This window comes from Mustela nivalis (assembly GCF_964662115.1).
Source record: "Mustela nivalis genome assembly, chromosome: 11".
NCBI classification, from domain to species: domain Eukaryota; kingdom Metazoa; phylum Chordata; class Mammalia; order Carnivora; family Mustelidae; genus Mustela; species Mustela nivalis.
Window position 1 is genome coordinate 47,473,392 of NC_139030.1, and position 23,485 is coordinate 47,496,876.

At 33.6% G+C, this 23,485-nt stretch overlaps 2 protein-coding genes across 8 annotated transcripts in view; one reads left to right on the forward strand and one right to left on the reverse strand.

Annotated features, from left to right (window-relative positions):
- Positions 1 to 23,210, reverse strand: part of DYNC1I2 (dynein cytoplasmic 1 intermediate chain 2) — a 56,069-nt gene extending 32,859 nt beyond the window's left edge. For 2 of the 7 annotated variants that reach the window (XM_082689162.1, XM_082689160.1), the window contains exons 1-6: positions 22,774 to 23,170; positions 21,637 to 21,753; positions 18,812 to 18,929; positions 10,226 to 10,316; positions 4,335 to 4,394; positions 2,089 to 2,204 (exon numbers count right to left, since the gene is read on the reverse strand). In XM_082689162.1, the coding sequence (XP_082545288.1) occupies positions 2,089 to 2,204; positions 4,335 to 4,394; positions 10,226 to 10,316; positions 18,812 to 18,929; positions 21,637 to 21,744 (493 nt within the window). In that variant the 5' untranslated portion in view covers positions 21,745 to 21,753; positions 22,774 to 23,170. Of the gene's footprint in view, positions 1 to 2,088; positions 2,205 to 4,334; positions 4,395 to 10,225; positions 10,317 to 18,811; positions 18,930 to 21,636; positions 21,774 to 22,483 lie in introns of those variants that run through there. The other 5 variants (XM_082689161.1, XM_082689163.1, XM_082689165.1 and 2 more) reach the window with 5 other exon arrangements.
- Positions 921 to 1,437, forward strand: LOC309843618 (small ribosomal subunit protein uS8). The gene has a single exon (XM_082689192.1). The coding sequence runs from the start codon at positions 964 to 966 to the stop codon at positions 1,354 to 1,356; it is 393 nt and encodes a 130-aa protein (XP_082545318.1). The 5' UTR covers positions 921 to 963; the 3' UTR covers positions 1,357 to 1,437.
- Positions 23,211 to 23,485: the final 275 nt, after the last annotated feature.

The window sequence follows — 23,485 nt, forward strand, 5'->3', positions numbered from 1 at the left end:
CATCCAACCAACTGAGCCACCCAGGCGTCCCTCCAAAGATTTTTTTTCTCCATTTTGTTTACCTGTGTTTTCTGGGCTTTCTGAAGTGAATATTATTTTTGATTCTCCTTAATGGAGAAACATGGTAATGAAACTGAAATTTTAAAAATAAATTAATTTAAATATAATAAACAAGGTTTTAAATGTTTGATATTCCACAATTAAACAGGAATAAGTTTTCCTAGTCAAAGAGTAAAAATGTTCCTTATGCACAGACTGTTAAAAGGAAAATTTATTCTTGGACCACAATCCAAAATATCAACAACTCTAAAAATCCATAACTCATTTGGTGGTAAACCCTGATATGATCAGAGGTAAAGCTATTTATAATCATTATTTATTTTACTTGGTGTGAATATTCATATCTTCTGCTGTCAAAATATTAATGCCCAAGATGCTGCTAGAGTGTTTACTTACAGTACATATATTTTACTAGTAACTTTACTATAATCTGACAAATTCTGAGTTCAAATATGTATGTGGCTTCAAAGGTTTCAGGTAAGAAACTGTGGACCTCTACTAGGGATATTATGTAAATCCTTTTTATGTGTGACATAAATTGATTAGTCTAACTGGAAAAAACAAGAACTATCATATTAACTTTATGTTTGAATCATTAACTATCTGATGAGATTTTAAAAATTAGTTCCCAGTATAAAAATGTTAACTCCTTCTGGTTTAAGAATCAAGACTCCTGGGGTGCCTGAGTGGCCTAGTCTGTTAAGTGGCCAACTCAGCTCAGGTTATGCTATCAGGGTCCTGGAATAGAGCCTTGCATCAAGCTCTGTGCTCAATGGGGAAACTGCTTGAGGATCTTCTCTCTCCCCTGACCTCTGCCCCTGCTCCCCCCTACCTCTAAAGTAAATAAATAAATCTTTAAAATAAAAAAAAAGGCTCTTTCCGCCATCTTTCTTTGCCGCCATAATGGTGCGCATGAATGTCCTGGCAGATGCTCTCAAGAGCATCAACAATGCTGAAAAGAGAGGCAAACGCCAGGTTCTTATTAGGCCGTGCTCCAAAGTCATCGTCCGGTTTCTCACTGTGATGATGAAGCACGGTTACATTGGCGAATTTGAAATCATTGATGATCACAGAGCGGGGAAGATTGTTGTGAACCTCACAGGCAGGTTGAACAAGTGTGGAGTGATCAGCCCCAGATTTGATGTACAACTGAAAGATCTAGAAAAATGGCAGAATAACTTGCTCCCGTCCCGCCAGTTTGGTTTCATTGTACTGACAACTTCAGCTGGCATCATGGACCATGAAGAAGCAAGACGAAAACACACAGGAGGGAAAATCCTGGGATTCTTTTTCTAGGGATGTAATACATACGTGCAAATAAAATGCCTCAATGGACAAAAAAATAAAAAAATAAAAAAAAATAAAAATAAAAAAAAAGAATCAAAAGAATCAAAAGACTCAAAATTCAATATAATGCTTGCATATACATCTATTACACACAGATTAAAGTCTGCATATGAAATCAACATTATAAGAGCCCTTAGATCATAAAACCAAAAGTTTAAGAATTAGGTCTAGATTTGTTCATTAATATAGGTAACAATGATAGCATACCAGAATATCATATGCTCTACAAAAAATAATTTACACTGTTTCATTTACTGTGTGATCAATTCTTTTAAAGGATTATCCTCAGTGACAGAGAAATAGAACATTCCTAAGCTTTTCTGATTCTAAAGCATCATATATCAATAAAAAAGTGAAGACTAAAAACTTAAGTTTTTTTTTTTTAAATAAATATATAATGTATTATTAGCCCCAGGGATACAGGTCTATGAATTGCCAGGGAAATATTTAAGTTTATGTTAACAAAATTAAAAACCATAGTTTATACTTTAACTTCTAAAAGAAAAAGGTTTAAAACTCTAAGAAATAAAAACATCAATACAGAAACCTAAAAGTATTAGTTTTAAATGTTTCCCTAAGAAATTATGCCAAAAAAAAAAAAAAAAAAAAGGAAGAGAAAAAACAATCTTATTTATTCAATATGGGAATTTAATGATCACTAAATTAAGAATATTCACTCACCTTCTTTGGGTTGAGCCATAACTGGAGTCTGAGTTTCCTTTGTATAAGTGACGATTTCTCGAGGAGGAAAGTCAACTTGTGTAATTTTAGCCATTCCAAGTTTAATAGGTCCTCGTCTAAACAAAGTGAAGACAAATGTTTTTAAATACAACAAATGAAACATTTAAACTACATCAAACCATGTTATTTTGGAAAATTAAGAATTAAACATTGTATATCCAACATTGTAATTTAAATCCCTCTTTTATTCAAGAAATATCAGATGAACAATAAATTGGCTTTATTTTAAAAAAGGAATTTAGAAGGGAGCAAAAAACAAAGGTATTTCAAGATGTTTGTTTTTCACTTTAAAAAGGCAAATAATTTAGTTTCTTAGAGCAAATGTGTGGGTAATAATAGAGTAGAAGGATAGGCATTTCAGAGTGACTACTAAATATGGTTGGTTACGAGAAATGTTCTTAAAAGGGATATGATTCAACTTTTTTGAAGAGACAGATATATAGATCTCAGACCACGTTTAGTTTCCTTCACCATTAGGAGACTTAAGCTTTAAGAATGAAAAATAAGTTTCTGTTGAAGACCTTCCTTCCACTTATATTTTGCAGAAATTGAGAATCATACAGTCAATTTTCATTTCAAAATGAAATATTTAATCTCTAATCTCTGCATGGTCAGTACTGTCCTTGATTCATATACAGACAAACTACAATGCAGATATTCTACTCCTGAATTAAAGCAACAGATATTTTGAATACAAGAAAACTGTTAAAGTCACCTCTGTCTTAAATAGAGGGAATACATTCTTTTTTGACAAATAGAAGAAAAGAACTGTAGCTGAGGAATATAGATCAAATTAAAGATATCTTTTATTAGATATATTGAGGATATTTTCTTGATTTATTAGATATCTAGGTACTAAATCAAATAATACAGTATGCTTCCAAGCTCATCAAGAAGTTCTCAATTATACAACTGTCTTAAAAGGATGTCTTAAAAGTACTGATGTAATTTCAGAATGTCAAGCAGGGTATCTAAAATATATACATATATGTAATAATAACTATTTTCTTATAAAACATTTTCAGAATCCTATACAAAAAAGTATAATAAAATTAGTACATTAAATGGGTTAGTTTTCTTTAAGATCCCAAATGTGGGCTACAATAAATTTTTTAATGTGTTTTCCACTTTAGGAATATCTTAGCTTTAAAGGGGAAAATAAGCATATAATCGAAGAATTAAATAGGAAAACCTAAGTAGATTTGAAGTAATCTCATATTCTAAGAATAAAATTTGAAATACAAAACACTGTATTCTGAATTTTAAAATGTAAACTACTTGAAAAGTAAATCATTCACGTATCTGGGAAAAAACGGCCAAGCCAAGAACAACATTAGGAACAAGTTACCAACTTGGCTGCGTATAGAGTCTAATTAGATAAAAATCACATTAGAACAAACAAACAAAATACTTAAGATTTAGGAGTAGAAGGGTAGGGAGGTAATACCTCACTTATCCAAAAGCCACTTTTCCTGAGACTAAAGAAGCAACCAAGGTTGGGGGGAATCACAGGGCAGCCAACAGAGAAGCTTCCAGTTTAATGTATAAGAAGCTCATATACTTTTCCTACATGCCCGAATTCAAGGCTTATATACTCTTACTTTAGACATAATTCCAAAAGGTATGATCATGTGTTTTAGAAGGTGCAAATTATCATATTACTATCTGAGTATGGCACAATGGCAGCACCAAACATAATTTGCATTGGGATTATAATAAATAAATGAGTGAATAAATGAATTAAAGAATAAATCACTAGCAATCCAGGGCCATAGTGTAGAAGACCAACAGCTCTGTTCCTCTTAACATCTTAGAAATCATGAGAAAATTTTACTATAGGAAAACAAAATACTTGTATCAGGTAACCCAGAAAAGGTTCAATTATATGTAGAATACATATCAGGAAAAGTCTGGGAAGTTTATAATCCAGGTTAGAAAAATTCACATCAAAGATATAGAAATAATCAAAGGACTCTGGACACTTAAATGGTAGACTTATGGTACCTAGGAAATCAAATACATAAAATATTTCTTTCACTAATGACAGAGGATAAATGAGGTGTCACGGTAAAATATTAACTCTTTTCCTAACTGTATAGTGTACATTAGAAATTTAAATAAAATTAGGAGTTTCGCAAAGAAGCAAATTAATTATAGAGAGGGAAGGTAAAAAATCTATTCAATACCCCAAATCGGAATCTGAGTGAAGCTGAAGAACTGATGGATCTGTATCCCAATGCAGCGTCCTAAATGGTTGTAGGACAACCATGAAGCGTTAGCAAAAAAGGCCATAAGTTAGTCAAGCAAATATATTCTATGAATAGGTAAAGCTAAAATACTGTTCACAATTAAACACCACATGTTCTGGTTAGTATGAAATAAATACCAGGTTATCACTTAATGCTCTACTGCACACCATAAGCATAAGTTGGTTAAAGATGCAAACATATAACCCAGAATAGTTAAAAGACAGTATTTTCAGATTACAGGAAACTAATATTGCCTTATAATGGATAAGAACAGCCAAAGCATCCAACAACACAAATAATATATTATTTTTGGATAACAAGCTAGGCTATAAAAAGTTAAAATTTTAATTTTCTTAATTAAAAAAGCATTAGTAAAAACATCTTAGTTAACATATTATAATATTGCCCAAAGCATTAAATGTGTGCAGAAAATTGTCATTTTGCTAAAGGAAATGAATCAACACATAAGCCTTTTGGTAAGAAAACCAAGGACTATTCCACTGGGATACAAAAAAGCTAAAGTTTCCAAAATGTGACCCCTGCGCAATTTATGGGTTAAGCACAGCCTTGAGCTTACATATCATCTGCTTTAGAAAACAACTAAAGATTTCTGTCTGTAGGGGAAAAAAATTTTCCCAGGAAAAATATTTTATGTTCAAAGGACTTACCTAAATTAACTAAACTTCTAGAGAGTATCAATTCTAAATAAATATTTCGTTGTGTTTTAGCCTTGCCTACTGGGTAAATAACTTACATGGGATCTTTTCCACTTAAGCCAAATCTTATACTACTAGAACAAAAGGTACTTTATCAATGGGCATTCTTACAAGTTAGCAGTATATATGATAATTATGTATAGTACTGTATGATACTCATAGTCCCTATTAAAAAGTTAAGCACAATATATGTAAAACTATCATTTTTGGCTATATATATACTCATGCATATAAGGTATAACAAGCAACTGAAACAGCTACAATATTTAAATAAAACAAATAAAAAATAAATAAATACAACAAATAACTTCTATATGTTACCTGTATAAACAGTTTATCAGTAAAAACACTCAGATGAATTGAACTAGAGAAATTCTTCATATTAAGAATGTAAAGACGGAGGGGGGCACCTGGGTGACTCAGTCAGTTAAGTGTCTGCCTTCTGCTCAGGTCATGATCCTAGGGTCCTGGGATCAAGTCCCGCATCGGGCTCCCTGCTCAGTGGGGAGCCTGCTTTCCCTCTCCCACTCCCCCTGCTTTTGTTCCTCTCTAGCTATGTCTATCTCTGTCAAATAAATAAATAAAATATTTTTTTAAAAAAATGTGAAGACGGGGCGCCAGGGTGGCTCAGTGGATTAAAGGCTCTGCTTTCGGCTCAGGTCATGATCCCAGAGTCCTGGTATCAAGCCCCGCATTGGGCTCTCTCCTCAGCAGGAAGCTTATTTCCTTCTCTCTCTCTGCCTGCCTCTCTGCCTACTTGTGATCTCTGTCTGTCAAATAAATAAATGAAATCTTTAAAAATTAAAAATAAAAATGTAAAGAAAGATTTGTGGGTTTAAACAGGATTATGTATATGCAAAGAAAAGGTCACTATGAAGATCTACTTTGTACTAAGCAATGAACAGCAACAAACTTAGACTTTGTTAAATCAGAAGGGGTTCTATTAGGTGCTCTCCAAGGAATATGACAGGGGTAGTTGTTACCAGTTACCTACAGCTCCTTGTTGAGGATGTCATTTAAGTCTAAAATTAAGCAAAACTTTACTTAAAAATATACCCAGTACTGAAAATACATTGCACAGCATACAGAATTATATTTATTACAGGCATCAGTAGACATACAAAGTAAAATTCCAATATAATCCAAAGCCTGAAAGGTAAACTGATTAAGAATGGGAAAAGAAACAAGAAACATGGATTACCCAATTGAATTACTGTCAGCTACTTTCTAGAGATAACAGAAATGACTAAGAGAACTAGAAACTTAACGAATTCAACTCCAAATCTGCAGAATTAGGGAGATATCACTTTTCATGGCCTTTTATATTTATTCGTAAATTACAACCAGGCCAGAAATTTCTGGCATTTGGAAATAGTGATTCAGGTATATCTTGACAGCATTTTTGGTAATGTCCAATATATCTTTTCCAACCCCTTGAGTGATATATCTTTTCCTATCCCTTGACTAATCTTGGACTGTCATCCAGTTAACAGAGTTCAGTGTGTGGGTTCACACATTTCACACATCTTCATGTATTTTTCTGTGCTTAATCTCTTTATTCTTTCATTACCAACATGCCTGCTCAATTCAAATTCATTCTGTTTCATTCTCAGATCTTGGGATTCTTTTCAAGGGCCTTATATTTAGAAATGCTATTATTTCACTGCCAATAGCACCAATTAATCAACAAGATTAATTCTCTCTCTACTATGGAATCTGGAGATGATGTAGTAGAATTCATAGTTTTTACTCTTGTATGTATACATATAATACATAAAAAAGAACATATGCAGCCCTCTTGAAAATTAATCTATGGCCTCATAGGAGACAACGTATGTAGTAAGATAACCAGGTCATCTCAGTCAAAAAGAGGAATTTTTTTTTTTGCTCTCCTGTTAAACTGAGAAGAAATTAAATTTTATATTTATTCTCTAATAAGAACAAACCTCTAAAGGTATTTAAATACCTGTTTTTTTGTTTTATAACTTATCATTAAAAATTTATACTCAAACACAAGTTAGCACACTATGCTTAGAACATTTCAGTATAGTGAGTAATATCTTTAAATTAATGATGTAATCACTAGCATGTAAGTTCCATGAAGGCAAGAACCATGAATATTTAATTTTCTGTGGTAACCTATATAATATTGAACATTAACTTGGCAATTTGATGGAATACGTGTTCTATATACAAATAAGTATTTTTCTTAACAGTATTTACTCCTTGTACCAATTCACAATATTCCAATGGGTCTCCAAAAAACCAGGGAATGCCTGGATGGCTGAGTTGGTTGGACATCCAACTATTGGTTTTGGCTTAGGTCATGACCTCAGAGGTCACGGGATCAAGCTTCATGTTGGGGCTCTGAAGTACGGACTCAGTGGGGAGTCTGCTTCAGTTTCTCTCCCTCTGACCCTCCCCCTACCTGAATTCCCTCTCTCCCTCTCAAATAAACCAATCAATCTTAAAAAAAAAAAAAAGAACAAAATCTAGTAGATGTTACATAGTTTTGAAAGCAAACTTACTAATGTGACATTTAAATAATCTACTATTCAAAATCAAGAACACAGTGTTCAAAATGAACACAGTATAATATCTACATAAAAATAATTTATAATATAAGTAAATTTAATGAACATAAAATTATCTGGGTAAATATTTGTACTACAGTAAAGCTGTAGAAAGGGGGAAAAAGCTTCTCTTGAAAATACCACTTGCTTATTAGCAAAGGAATACTAACATATTTGTACAAAAACATAAAAGTATGAGGTATGAAACAAATTTAGTCTTAAAAATGAGTTTGGGGCACCTGGGTGGCTCAGTGGGTTAAGCCTCTGCCTTCAGCTCAGGTCATGATCTCAAGGTCCTGGGATCCAGCCCCGCATGGGGCTCTCTGCTCAGCAGGGAGCCTGCTTCCCTTCCTCTCTCTCTGCCTGTCTCTCTGCCTACTTGTGATCTCTGTCTGTCAAATAAATAAATAAAATCTTTTTAAAAAAAATGAGTTTAGACTAAATAAATTTAGCTTTTAACATATAATATAATATATACTACTTTATAAGGTACTATTATTTCTAAAAAAAAGGTTCGATTTTTTTTAAATGATAGTTATATTATTTATTTCCAATGACAGTAAAATTGAGATTTCCAATTTTCGTTCTATTTACAAAACAGTTTTGGAAAACACATCTCAAATCCAAACTGGTGAGACCTTTTTGTCTTCTAATTGTTAATGATAACCTGATTTGAACCAGAATTGATTAAAATACTGAATTTATTATCTAGCTCTCTTGCTTCTTTTTTCTTGCCTTTTAGGTACTCATTATAACTTCAATCAGAGGAACTCAGGCACAAAGAAGATAAAACGTCTCAAGTTTATTTCTTATTAAGAGGTATGTTAAGAGATTCTTCTGAGGAGGACATTTAACTTCCTACCTACAATAAGGATTCTGAATAAAGATTTTAACTATAGGGGTGCCTATATAACCCACTATATAACTATAGTGGGTTAAAGCCTCTGCCTTCGGCTCAGGTCATGATCTTAGGGACCTGGGATCTACATCCGCACCGGGCTCTCTGCTCAGCAGGGAGCCTGCTTCCTTTCCTTTCTCTCTGCCTGCTTGTGATCTCTGTCAAATAAATAAAAAACTTAAAAAAAATTTTTTTTTACTATGTTTAATCTCATTTCAGCTGACATGAGGAGTCAGAATGTATGACAGTGTTTTTAAAAAGCTTGCTGTGTGTGTGTGTGTGTGTGTGTGTGTGTGTGTGTGACAAAGAGGAATAAGTAAAAGTACTTTCCCCAGTTTAATGTTTGGAGAGAAGCTGAAATCTTACTGAACTTTTGGAAAGCAAGTCCCAACATGTGTGCAGGATCCTAAAACAAATATGAAATACGGTTTTATAAGGAAGACATGAGGATGGGAAAAGTTGACAGAAAACTTTTTTTTAAGTGAGGTATAATTGACATATAATACTATATTACTTTCAGCTATACAAAAGAATGATTTGATATTTGTATATATTGTGAAATGATCACCACAATTCTAGTTAACATGTGTCAGCATACATAGTTACAAAATTATTTTTTTCTTGTGATAAGAACTTTTTAAAAAATATTTTTTAATATTTTTTATAAACATATAAATGTATTATTAGCCCCAGGGGTACAGGTCTGTGAATCACCAGATTTACACACTTCACAGCACTCACCATAGCACATACCCTCCCCAATGAAGAACTTTTAAGATCTACTCTCAGCAATCTTCAAATATGCAATATAGTATTATTAACTGTAATCACCATGCTGTACATTACGTCCTCATGACTTATTTATAACTAGAAGTTTGTACCTTTTGAAACTCTTCAACCATTTTGACCATTCCTTATCCCTCACCTCTCGCAATCACCAATCATCTGTTTTCTGTATCTATGAGCTTGGCTTTGTTTTGTTTTGTTTACATTTCACACATAAGTGACATAATTCAATATTTGTCTTTCTCTGACTTGTTTCATTTAGCATAATGTCCTCATGACAGTAAACACTCCTGTTTCTTTAATAGTTAACTCTATTTGATAATTTTATGCAGTATTATTTTCTATCTTGATTAGAACTACTGACTCAATAGAACACAATTGAAGTGTTTAACCAAACTGTTTAGATTTTCAATTACTGAATGGACAACTAAGCACAACAGAGGTTTCACATTATTTATAAACTATTTTACATTATTTTGATACTAGTCATGCCATAACATTTATACTATTTTATACTATCATACACTATTTATACTGTTTATATTATATTATACATACAAAACATTCACACAATAGTCTATGACATATGCTTAGACATAAAAAAATTAAATCAATTAACATCTCTATTTTAATAAAAATAATTAGTATAAAATCAGTTAACTATTCAGCCTAAATTAATCAAGAGGGACAGCTAAAATACTATTTAAAAAATGTCCCCTAATTTAAAATAAGTGTCTATGTCACTTAGATTTCAAAATGTTAGTTTTAACATAGCTATTTAGAGTCCCTCTAAAGCATCAACAGTATGTTTTAAATGCATTCTATCATTAAGCTATTAAAAGAAATTTACTGTACCTAGATCCCACTGCGCCATCTCCAGAGTCTTGGCTTCCAGCTTCACTTGGTGTGCTCACAGATTTGGAGGATGGAGACATAGGAGGAGGGACTAAATAGTGAAATAGACAGGTATCCGCTGTTACTATACGGAGAGGTTGCTCAGCTTATGATGTTTCAAAAGTAATTTAACATGAAGTAATTAACAAAAGAGAAAAAAATGGCAAACCAAAAAACAAAAATACATGAATGAAAATGAACAGTAGAAAGAACAGGAGAAAGATAAAGTTAACAATGCATGCTGACAACTCATGCAATTTCTCTGGCAAAATGCATTTGGGTTTTATATATTTAAAAAAAAAAAAGGCAAGATTACGAAAGGATGCATCTTTGTCCCAGCCAACACCAAATGTGGGCACTAATTTTCAAAGGAGTGCATTCCTTCCCCCCTTTCTAACTTTTCACTTTTAAGATCACCAGATTATAAATACTACTGATAATTGTTATCAAAATTAAAACTCTGAAATATTCTTCAAAAGTCATTTACTCTTAGTTTTCTGAGATTTATTTTAAAATGTTAATTTTTGTCCAACAATTTTTATTTCAGAAATTAATGCTTTAAATGATTTCATTTTTCCTTTACCAAGAAAAGGGGCCAATTTAGGGAAAATGACCACAGCTAAAGGAATGGCTCCTTTAAAATGTCCATTAGTTTCCAACAATTTGGGTAAAAAATGCAAACAGGCCATAAAACAGCATGCCTTCTAGACATGATGCATATAACATAAAGTGATACATGCAACTTAAATAAGGCAAGACTTATGGTAACTTCCTTACCCCAGTATTCAGAAAAAACTGAAGTGTACAGACAAAGATACAGACACCCAAAATATTCTTAATCCCTTCTTATAGAAAAATACACATTTTTCATAGTATATAAAACAAACAGCAAATGCTTTCCCCTAAATCAGCACTCTTAACATTATATATCAACAGTTAAACGTGCACATTTCATGCTATTACATTTGTAAAACATTTTGATTACCATTGCAGGAAGTATGGAGGATCATCACTGCCATCTTCTGGTTAAATTTTACCATAAATGTCCCCAATCCCAAGTATCTTTTTAAAATAATTTTTCAGTATATAATATTAAGTGACTAACACATTTTATGTTGAGCCTGCAAGCCCTTCTTTTAATAGTCTATCTAAAAGAAGGTAAGTTCCTAATTATAAAGGAACTAATCTAAAGAACTACATCTTTAATTAAAAAAATAGTCACACACACTGAACCCTTAAAATGTCTCTATGATGAATTACATCTTAAACACAGGCATAAAACTAATCATTCTTATTTTTCCAATGGCAAATTATATTGGTAATCAATAGTAAGATCAAAGGAAAGAAAATCATAAATAGAATGCTTCCTGAGATACAGTGATTAAGTCTTGCTTAAATTCCAAAGACTATAAAAACATAATTGAATATTTCTAATATTGTGACTACATCTCTCAGAAACAATGATAAAATCAGATCACCTTCACATAGTTCACAGGTGGATGGCACTGTGCTAGTTGCTGTGTATACAACTCAAAGTAGCTAAATATGATCTGCATCTAAAATAAAAGAACATTAATGTCTCTTAACTTCATTTAGGCTACATTCCTCATCTTTTTGTCTGTTTCTCAATGTGAGGCTTTCCCTAGTCTAAGTCCTAACTGATACAGGAATAAATAGTACCTTACTTGGTTAAAACTACAATATAAAAAAATGTTACCTCAAACTCTTTATGGAAACAGGTTAAACAGTAATTATACATACATAAATATATGAACCTAGCCAATAAAAGTTACCAAGATAAAAAATAAATTACAGGGGCGGTGCTACCAAATTATCAGTTTATCAGCCAGAAGCAAAATTAATCACCATGGCATCACATTTGTAATTCAATAAAAACCTCCATCCCAGAACTGTATAATTTCTCACAAAAGATAGTTTTCAAGCCAGTTTATGGAAGAATTTATTAAAGACTCAAAGTTATTATCTGGCTCACCCACTTCATCTTGCAATAGTAAATAACATATACTATAGAAGAGACAAACCAAGAAAACGAAAATTACGAAAAAGGAGTAATATTAACAGAAAAAAATGGAATGGTAGTGTTGTTTGGTCACTACCATATTTCAATCTAATTAGTCTAGAAAAATCAAAGATTACAGTAATTGCACAGTAAGGCAATGCCACCATACTCTCAGATTCAACAAAAACCCCTAAAAACAAAAAGCATGAATTCAGGGAGGTTAAAAAAAAGTTCCGAAATCATAGCCCCTCAAATCTCAAAAAAGACTCAATTTTAGAATTCATTTGTAAAGATGGTTTAAGAGTCCAACCAGCTTTGAAAATAACAAAAGCCATTACTAATTAGCTTTTAACAAGTATCTGAGATATAATCTGCTTAATAAGAACAGCAATTAGGTCATATCACTTTTATTCCAGTCAAATATATACATATACACATATATACATAACATGTATACTCATTATATGTTATATATGTGTGTATATATATATACACAGATATATATATATATATATATATAGCCTAAAACAAGGCTTTAAAGAGCACAAAATAAAAGATTTAACATTAACATATGTGCGTATTTAAACAATTTTAAGCTTATTAGAAGGTTAGAGCAAAGTTACTTATTTCCTTCTTTGAGAACCTGAGGAGAAATATGGAGTAAACTGAAAGACAAATCTACACCATATCATTCACTGATCATGTAAATAATATTGAAAGACTGTGACTCTTTCATTATCTAGAACAAAAACCCAATCAAAAGACCTTTCCTACCAGTTTAGATCTTGGCCTTCCAAGGATATAAAATCATACATTGCTGCCTTTTGGCCTGCAAAGAAACACCTAGATATTTTTAAACCAGAAAGCACCTAGGAATGCACCTAGATTTATGATTAGGATTCAGTTTGAGGTGGCCACTCAAAACTATGCAAACGTCTCAGAGATGAAGGATGACACACAGCCCAGTTATTTTCTCAATAGAAGAAAGCCTCTGGCAAGAAGGGGCTTTTGCCAGGAAGGAGAACCTAGGAAAGGTGAACAGCCAAGGAAAGTGAATGCAGGGAGTCTGAGCTGGTATGAGACAGTAAAATGGAAGGAGTGACCTTCTGAGATAACCCCAAAGTTGTAAGGCCTCCTTTAGCTAATCTAGGATACTTAATACTCAAACATAGCCCGCACTACAATAATACCCCCTTGTGGATACTCTTAGCCTGGAATAATAACATTTAACTTTTTTGTAACTCCCTCTTTTCATCCTTAAAGGTATTGCTTTAAACCTTAACTCTCCTAAATATTAATTTCTCCCTTTTTATGGCCTTTTCTCCTGATAATGAAGATTAATTATCCTCCACTGATCTCTAAATGTTTTGTTTCCTTTATTTATTATTTATTTATTTGCTTCCTTTATTCTCTTCAATGTAATTCAGAGCATCAGATAAATTTTTTAAAGAAATTAATAAAAATAAAATCCTGTGGTATTAAAATACTATAATGAACCATTTGTTAAAATTAGGCTAAACTTGAAGAAATGAGCTAGTACATAGAAAGCACTCATTCCATCTAAGAATCAGATAAATAAGTACTAGGTATATACTATACAACATGATGACTCTAGTTAACACTGTTAAATGATATATAAAAAAATTATTAAAAGAATAGATTCTAGAAGTTGCCATCAGATGAAATTTTTTATTTCTGCTTAGTATATCTGTATGAGATGATGAATGTTAACTAAACCTACTGTGGTAATTACTTTTATAATATATGTAAATCAAACCATCATACAACGTAACTTAAACTTACATAGTGACATATGTCAAATATTTCTCAACACAGTGGAAAAAATGAGATTTAAGGTATTCAAAAGTTACAAGGGGTGCAAGGGAAATAAATGATGCAATTCTTGTTTTTGACTAGCAAAGTTCTTTTGTTTTTTCCTAGTAAAAGAAAATCCTAATAATAAACTACCATACAAATCAATGTTCTTTGGCCTACTGATACAGACTCAGGCTATAGAATACTTGGCAGTGTATGTTTTCATCTCTTTACAAGATGGTTAAGATAGTAGTTACACATACAAAAGAGATTCACTTTACTTTTTCAATCATCAATGCTTAGTAACTCCATATTGAATATAAGATGTCTTGAAAGTTGTACCTAAAATTAATTTTAAGACTGGCCACTTAAATTTAGTTTAAAAAAAAAAAGCCATGCTTCTTTTATGAAATGGTCATATTTCATTTCCATTACGTTTTCTAAAATTTAAACAATCAGATTTTGTTTTTGCTTTTAAAGCAGATGGCTTTTATTTGGCCTTACAAGAAGAAAGACATATGACCTAATAATAATCCAACAAATATTTAAGTGTCTATGCTGTGCTGGACACTATTCTCTGTTTTCAAGGATCTCTGACAAAAAGCAGTCAACTCACCCATAAATAAGAAACTACCAATGATGAGAAGCTAAAAGAGATTTTATTCGCTATAGCTTTTTTAAAAAATTCTTTTCAGAATTTAAAAAAAAAAGAAAAAAGTCTATTTTAGGAAAAGAGATTGATATTTTTAATGAATCCTCTTGAATATTCTAGCAGTATTTTTACACCTCTATAATTTAAAAATATTGACTAAATACATTCTGTAGTGAAAAGAGAAACAAGTATCCATCCTAAGTCATGATATAAGATGTACTTTTTATTTTGGGCTACTGTCAAAAAAGTTTGGTAGACACTGCCTTCATCTGTATCCTGTATTCTTCAAGCCTAATTTTAAATAAATACTGGAAAGATCTTTAGGAATCTGTCAGAGAATAGAAGAAGGGGATAACCACACAACCCATTTAATAAGGCTACTTTAACCATTATAGATATAACCATTATATCTATTATAATGGCCAGACAAGATATAATAAAAGGAAAAAAATTACAGGCATGATTCTGAGTATATATGCAGAACTCCTAAATAAAATATTTGCAAATGCATTCAGCAATGCATAAGAAAAAAATCATCTCGGGGCACCTGGATGACTCAGTCGTTAAGCATCTACCTTCAGCTCAGTTCATGATCCTACAGTCCTGAGATTAAGCCCTGCATCAGGCTCCCTGCTCGTCAGGAGGCCAGCTTCTCCCTCTCCCACTCTCTCTACTTGTATTCCCTCTCTTGCTGTCTCTCTTTCCGTGTTGAATAAATAAAATCTTAAAAAAAAAAAAAAAAGGCAAAAAATCATCTCATAACTAAGTTGTTTATTCCAGAATGTAAGCTTGCTTTTACATGAGAATGCTATCATTATAAATCATCAAATTAGTACATTAAGAGGGAAAAAAGCATATGATCATGTCAAAATATGAGAGACCTATGAATCTGTAGCAAATATTCTGGCAGTTTTAAAGAAAGTCCAAATTCTTTGTGAATTCCAATTGACAGAAGAATGTAGTGGAACTGATCATTTCTAAGAGTAAGTCATAAAAATAACAGCTTTTTCCTGGCTTTCTTTATCTTTGGATTGCTCACTTTGGAGAACCGACATTCTGCAAGGATACTCCTGCAGTTCTGTAGAGTGGCCCATGTGGACAGGAACTCAGGTCTTTCACCAACAATAGCCAACACCAACATGCCAGCTATATGAGTGAGGCACCTTGAAAGCATATTCTAGCAGCAGGCAAGCCTTCAGATGCCTGCAGCTCTGACTGACATCTTGACTTCAATGCCATGAGATACCCTGAGCCACAGCCACTCAGCTAAGCCACTACCAAATTCCTGATACACAGAAACTATGACAGATAATAAATATTATTGCTTTTTTAAAAAATCAAACCAATACAGAAATAAATAGAAAACTTGAATAGACTACAACCTTAAAAGGGACTTAAAATGGTGAATAACCTCTGCCTCAACTACCCCCTGAAAAAAAAAGTTGTAATCCCAGGCAATTTTACAGTTGAATTCTACCAAGTTTTAAAGGAACAGGTAACATCTACCCTTTAAAAGCTATTCTACAAAATATCATAAGGTAAAGCTGTCCAATTTATTTTAAAATCATAACCACGATGGCCAATGAATACAGGCAGTACAAGAAAATTACACAGAATACTTAAGTCCTAGTAATTGAAACTGTGGGTTAATAGTGTAGAATCAAACCAAGTGGATGAACAGTGAAAATACAGAGCCCAGAAATGTCATGAATATATGGGAAGTGATTATACAACAAAGTTGGCATCAGTATCAGTAAGGAGAAAGAAAGACTATTTAATAAATGGAACTGAGGAAATTAGCTCACTATATAGAGAAGAACTAGATTGGATCCCTACCTCATACTATATTCAAAAATATAATCCAAACATCTAAAGGTAAAGGCTGAAATTATAAAGCCTAACAGAAATAATATAGGAAAATATATATTGTGTCTTCAAAGAAAGGGTTTCTTTAAAAAAAAAAAAAAAAAAGCCCAAAAGCACAACAACTCACTATAAACAGATAAATTTATATTAAAACATTTTGGTATACTACTTTATACCCATTCAAGTTGGCAAAAATTGGAAAGTCAGAGAACACCAGGTGATGATGTGAATATGGTAAAATAGTTACTTTCTCATTCACTGGCACTTGGAGGGTAAACCTGTAGTCATTCTTGAGAGTGGTATGTAGACTCTAATAAATGTAAAGTAAGCCTATACACAATAATACAGCAAGTCAATTCTTAGGCATACATCCCAGAGAAACTCTTCCACAGTTCTCAAAAGTAAAGTATGTATTCTTTGCAGTGTTTACTGTGATAGCAAAGAGATGGAAGCAATCTAAGTGCCTATCACTTGGGGAACAGATAAGTAAAATATGGTATATAATGGAATACCATGCATTAGTCAAAAATAAGTAACTAGATCTGTATTTAGCAACATGGGTAGGTCTCAAATGCTGCTTAACAAAAAGATACAAACAGAATAATACATAACACAATGTGTTTATGTGTATGAAGCATACATGCACACATATATATATGAAACCTTGAAGTATGTAAACAGAGGTAGGGCAGATTAAAAGCACATAAGTTAAAAATGCAAAAATGGGTACTTAAGCAAGACTGGGAAGAGGGATGGAACTAAAGATGGGGAGTAAGGGAAAAACACACTCTCTCTCTCTCACACACACACACACACCTCTGAAGAACAGTCTTTCAAGACTTGATAATGGAGGAGGGCCATGAACTGAGAGATATGAGCAAGTGAATTCAGTAAAACTGAAATACTAAAAATAGAAAAGGGGAAAAAATACCCCACAGGAGGAAAACAAAGCCAGCAACAGAAAAACTGATCAAAGACTATACAACTAAAGAGAAACTTGGTTTAGTTACTATTTTATTAACAATACTATTCTCATTCATTTACTTTTAAAACGCAATATGAATGTAAACTTATTAAATACATATACATATATTTCAATCTTCAAATGCTATCATTACGGAAAAGGCAAATGAGCTGAAAGAAGTAACAAGAAGCAGACCATGAGAGTAACCAGCTTTTTCATCTTGAAACCTTTTAGAAATATCAGCTCTAGAAACAGTTATGTTGTAGTTCACGAAGGCAAATAGCAGTTATTATTTCTGGAATTTGTTCCCTGAACTAGATGGAATTAGCTACCGACAAACTAACCCTAAATGACAAAGACCATGTCAAACTAAAATACTATGTAATAGCATCCAGGTTAGAATTATTTTAAGTAAGTGTTTAATGCTTTCTGACATGTAACTAGATTGTCTTCAGTACCTCTACTATTTCAGCTTTTTGGTTTAGTACTCTTATCAAAATGAATGGCCCAAAAAAGAACAAGTCAAACTGCTGCATAAAAGGCTACCAATAGGGCGCCTGGGTGGCTCAGTGGGTTAAGCCGCTGCTTTCGGCTCAGGTCATGATCTCAGGGTCCTGGGATCGAGTCCCGCATCGGGCTCTCTGCTCAGCAGAGAGCCTGCTTCCCTCTCTCTCTCTCTGCCTGCCTCTCTATCTACTTGTGATTTCTCTCTGTCAAATAAATAAATAAAATCTTTAAAAAAAAAAAAGGCTACCAATATTATTTCCCTTATTAGCAATGAGAACAGAAGACTATCTTTCCCTTCCCCTCCTATATCTCTGAACACTAACATACTTTTAGAATTTTAATTCATTATACCTCTGTTTAACCTACAGAAAAAAATATAGAGTTAAGATCAGGAGTCATCTTTAAGCCAAATACAGTATGGCATAGAAACTTGTTCAACAAATGTTGAAATAAATTACTGATTTAATAAGAGAAGTCAAATGGTTGTTCAGTGTATGTTAATAAGTACACTTAATCTTGCAGCTCTCGTAAACAAACAAAATAACCATTTATTGGCACATGTGAAAAAAGATAATTCTGAATAAAGTATAAGATTATTTTTAAGAGACACAAATAAGAAAAATATGCAAAATATATTAAACTCAATTGTATTCATCTCAGATATATCTGAGCTGAATACCATCTATTCTTGGCTCTTATAAATGGATATATTCTTATCCTTACCAATGGGGGATTCTGGAGTTAGCCCCATGCTTTGAAGCAATGCTTCAGCTTCTCTTCTTTTTTTTTCAAGATCTGATTCTTCTTGCACAGGAGCAACTGCTTCCTTCTTCTGATCAGTCTATTTTTAAAGTTGAAAATTTAAATTTACACAGGCTATGTAACATTTCTGCTTGCAAAAAAAGGTATATTTTAAATAATGAATGAACACTATTTACTCTTGGTGGGGATGTGACTTGGTTTTGAATGCACATTACACTCATTACATGAAAATCATTCCCAGGAGAGCTCTAGTAAGTAATTTCCAAAGGATATGTAATCAAGGATTTCCCACAAAAGTTTTTACCTAACAGGTAAATTAAAAAATCCAGCCAACTTCTATTTATCTACAGTAGGAAATGGCTATTCACAGTTAGGAATTGTGGAAACCTTCCCCAGTGGCACAAAAGCTTAGCTATAAATGCCACAACATTATAAAAAAAACTACTTAACAGGTAACAAATTTTAAGTAAATGGACAATGTGATTTGTTGAAAATCAAGTGTGAATACCTCAAACTTCTGTATGAAGTCTTCATTGTATTTATGCAATTTTACGTAGAAGATGTTTGTCAAAAATTCACCTGGAAAAAGGTTTTTATTTGTTTTTTAAATTATAGGTCTTATTTTTATAACAATGAAAACATGGTTGAGGGGCACCTGGGTGGCTCAGTGGGTTAAAGCCTCTGCCTTCGGCTCAGGTCATGATCCCAGAGTCCTGGGATCAAGCCCCGCATCGGGCTCTCTGCTCAGCAGAGAGCCTGCTTCCCTTCCCCTCTCTCTGCCTGTCTCTCTGCCTACTTGTGATCTCTGTCTGTCAAATAAATTAAAAAAAAAAAAAAAAAGAAAAAGAAAACATGGTTGAATTTGGTAAAGTTAAAATTCACTTATGTGTAATACAGAACATTTGTTATTAAAATTATTGCCAGCTTTCAATTCACAGACCTGTATCCCTGGGGATAAAAATATATTATATGTTTATAAAAAATAATTAAAATAAAATAAAATAAATTATTGCCAGCTTTTACTTCAGTCACTTATAGTTTTAGCAAAATTCTTCCAGGTAAACTAGATAAGCCTCAATAACCTCAGATCATCCAAAACATCTCAAATGAAATTTAAGCCTTCCGAGGGAAAGTTTTCTATATACACCTCAGATGCTATTTTGTCTAGACAACTATTACTCAGACAATTCTGTCAATCATAATATTCCATGATACCACTTTAACTTAAAAAAGTCATCAGTGGGGGGCGCCTGGGTGGCTCAGTGGGTTAAAGCCTCTGCCTTCCGGCTCAGGTAATGATCCCAGGGTCCTGGTTGGAGTCCTGCATCGGGCTCTCTGCTCTGCAAAGTGCCTGCTTTCTCCTCTCTCTCTCTGCTTCTCTGCCTACTTCTGATCTCTGTCAAATAAATAAATAAAATCTTAAAAAAAAAAAAGTCATCAGTGGACTTCATCACAATAGCCAAACAGGCTATATTATCAAGTTGACACTTCACCTGTATATATAGCAATGTATTAGTAGACTCACTGTTTAATACTATTAAATTATCTCTTGTAATGTTTTATAACTTTTAAATCATCTATAAATCATATAGTATATATCCCTAGACTATTTATGCCAATTATGGCCATCTTAGAAAATAAAAATCAAACATGCTTTCAGCACTGAAGGGTTTAAGGTTATAGACACTACCTTGGAATGGCTCTATCGGACATGTTTCTATCACTTAACTTTTAATCAAAGAGCTAACTTAAACCTCCAACTTTCTTACAATAATATATCACAGAAAGGTTCAGAATAAATTAGAAAATTCTTCAAAGGCCTTTGCAGCATCATAAAAATGCTGCATGCATATTAATTGTACTTTTAATTTTTCTGATTTTTCTTTTCCCTTAAGAGATTTCTGGAAATCTTGGTTATTGGCAATCAAATAGAACCCTTGGTACTAATGTCATACTTGGGACAAATTATCTTACGCTGATCATTTAAACATACTAATTTATTAAATTAGTAATTATAATAAATAAATAATAAGTAATTATAATAAATAAACAAGTAAAATAAACATACTAATTTAAAACATACCTGTGGTAAAAGTATGCAAATCTGTCCAAATAGTTGGGAAAAATGTACATATCCATAGAGCAACAAGTAAAATATCTCCAGCTCAGGGTCAATGTATATTTGCCATACATGATAAAATAGTGATATGAAAAATCAGAAGACATACCTATCCAGTCTATTCTTAAGGTAATATCAGACCTACTGCTTGGCAAAAATATTTCAAGGAAAATGTTTCATAATGAAAGAGATAACAAATTCCCTAAGCAATTAAATAACCTATTACATATTTCTCTTTTCTATTATTTATTCTGACAGATTGTTAGCAGTGCAGACTAGCAAAGCATTCAGATAAGGAAATTCAAATTCCTAAGTTATGATATATATGCCATGTTTTATGTGCTATTACAAGGCAGATATCCCTTAATTTATATAATAAACATACACCTAGAAGAGAAATATGTAGATTGAGTTTTATAAACCAAATCCTCAAAATGCATCAATCTATACAAAATATTTTTATTCAGTAAAAAAAATCATATTTTAATTTATTAATTTTGTCATTTTCACATACCTGCCTTCTTTAAAGTAAAATTCACCTACAATGCCATATTTGCAGTCACAACTGCTGGATTTTTAACTATTCTGAAAGTATTATATAAAGGTGTAAGTATTTGATATTAAATCCAATTATTTTACAATATTTTCTTAAAAAAATAAAACATACTTCCTTTTTCTTCCTTTCTTCTTCTTTTCTCTTCTTTTCCTCTCTGATTTGGGCCAACCGCTGCTTCTTTCGTTCCAATTCTGCCTTTAATTCACTTTTGTCCGACATGTTTGTGACCTTAAAAAACATATAATCATTTACAATCATTATTACGTTGGTAAAAGTAGCGCTCTTTTAAAAAATACATCTTCAAGAAGAAAATTGTCTCAAGAGGCCATGTAGTTCACTGCTATCAAAAGATAACATACAAATTCTACTTTTTAAATATGGAAGCATATATTTACTAAGTCTTGAAAAACATTATAAAGAAATGTACATAAATATTCAGAATTGAAAAAAGTAGCTGGCACCAAGTAAGCTCTTCACATGTCCAGATTTAACGCAATGTCTCAGACTCTTAAAACAGAGGACATGGGTTGGCATCAAGGAGCTCTTAAGTTATACGACATAGAGCAAATCTATTACCAGTTTTGCATTCATCCCTAAAATTTTGATTTAAAAAATATGCGGTCAGACAAAATTCCCATAAATGACGTGTAACCAATAATATTCAGGACAAGCAAAACACAAAATTTACCATGATTAACTATCAAATATATTCAAAGTAAGTATACTTTTAGTCAAAGCCCAACAGCAAAGTCTGACCAGCTCATCCTCCCAGGCCGGAAGCTCCGTGACTGACAAGTTCACTCTCTCAAAACTACAAGGAAGAGAAAGCCTCTGTCATTTTGTGCTACAGCCTCCACGTTCGGGCACTTTGCAATATACACGGCAAGGGAAGGCGCTGTCAACGCCGTGTACGAATGACTTTTGTTTATAAAATGGGGGCAAGGTGGAAAGGACTCACTTTTCCCCTGAGGTCACCACCAAGAGGGCGCGGTCCAGGATAGTGCGTCTAGGAGGGGGGCCGCCGGGCGCCGGCAAGCCTCGAAGCTCTGCGGGCCATCCTCCGGTGAGTCAAGAAGGGAAACCAGTGGTCTCGTCTCCCCTGGCCTTCCTGAGTCACCGCACCTGGCTCTCCCCGCCTCTCCGGGAGCCGGGCCGGGCAGCGCTGTCAGCAGGAACGGCCAAACCGCCCTTTGAGCTCGGACATGAGATTGGGGCCGAAAAGCGTTGAGGCTAGCAAGGTCAACTCACCTGTCAGCTGGCGCGATGGGAGAAAGAGTCCGCCCGCCTGCAACGTCCGGATAACGTCCCTCTCCTTCACTCCCAACTCCCAAGAGTCGCAGCCACTGGCTCAGCCGCTTCCCGAAGCACACAAAGAGGGATGGGCGGCGGCTACTACGGAGAGAGCTTAGGGCCAAACAGCTTCACCAGAACTAGGTCGCTCCCAGAAAAAAGGGGTGGAGCGCTGCTGCATGAATTTCAGCCTCTCTGTAAGTTACCTCTGTAAAGTAGAAACCGAGAGATAAGACAATGAACCCACTCAGTCTAGTGTCTCGAAGTGTTTCCACTTTTCCAAGAACTGGAAGAATATGCCTGATGTCCTCCGGCTAGGTAAGCAACCACACACCCTCGCCTATACCGATGCAGACGACCGGAGAGAACTACAATTCCCAGCTACAAGGAAATCCTGCGTGCCGCGAGCAATGCATTCTGGGAGTTATGGTCGCTGGTAGTCGCAAATCATGCCGGGACATGTAGTGTTTTCCTAGGCTTGCGGTTTCCCGCTTCAAGGCCTTCTATCTTAAGTATTCCCGAGAAAAGCTTCCAAGACTTCCCTTTAACGTATTCTGGTCCGTTGGTCAGTGCTCACAAAATCGTATGTGTTATATGTTAAGATCTTTGACTCAACATTGGCCAGATTTTAAGAAGGGTTCTTTCCCAGTGGTGAACTTAGGTATTTCAC

Excerpts from the sequence above, each read along its gene's own strand:
- LOC309843618 (XM_082689192.1), top strand. The coding sequence starts at position 964 with ATGGTGCGCATGAATGTCCTGGCAGATGCTCTCAAGAGCATCAACAAT.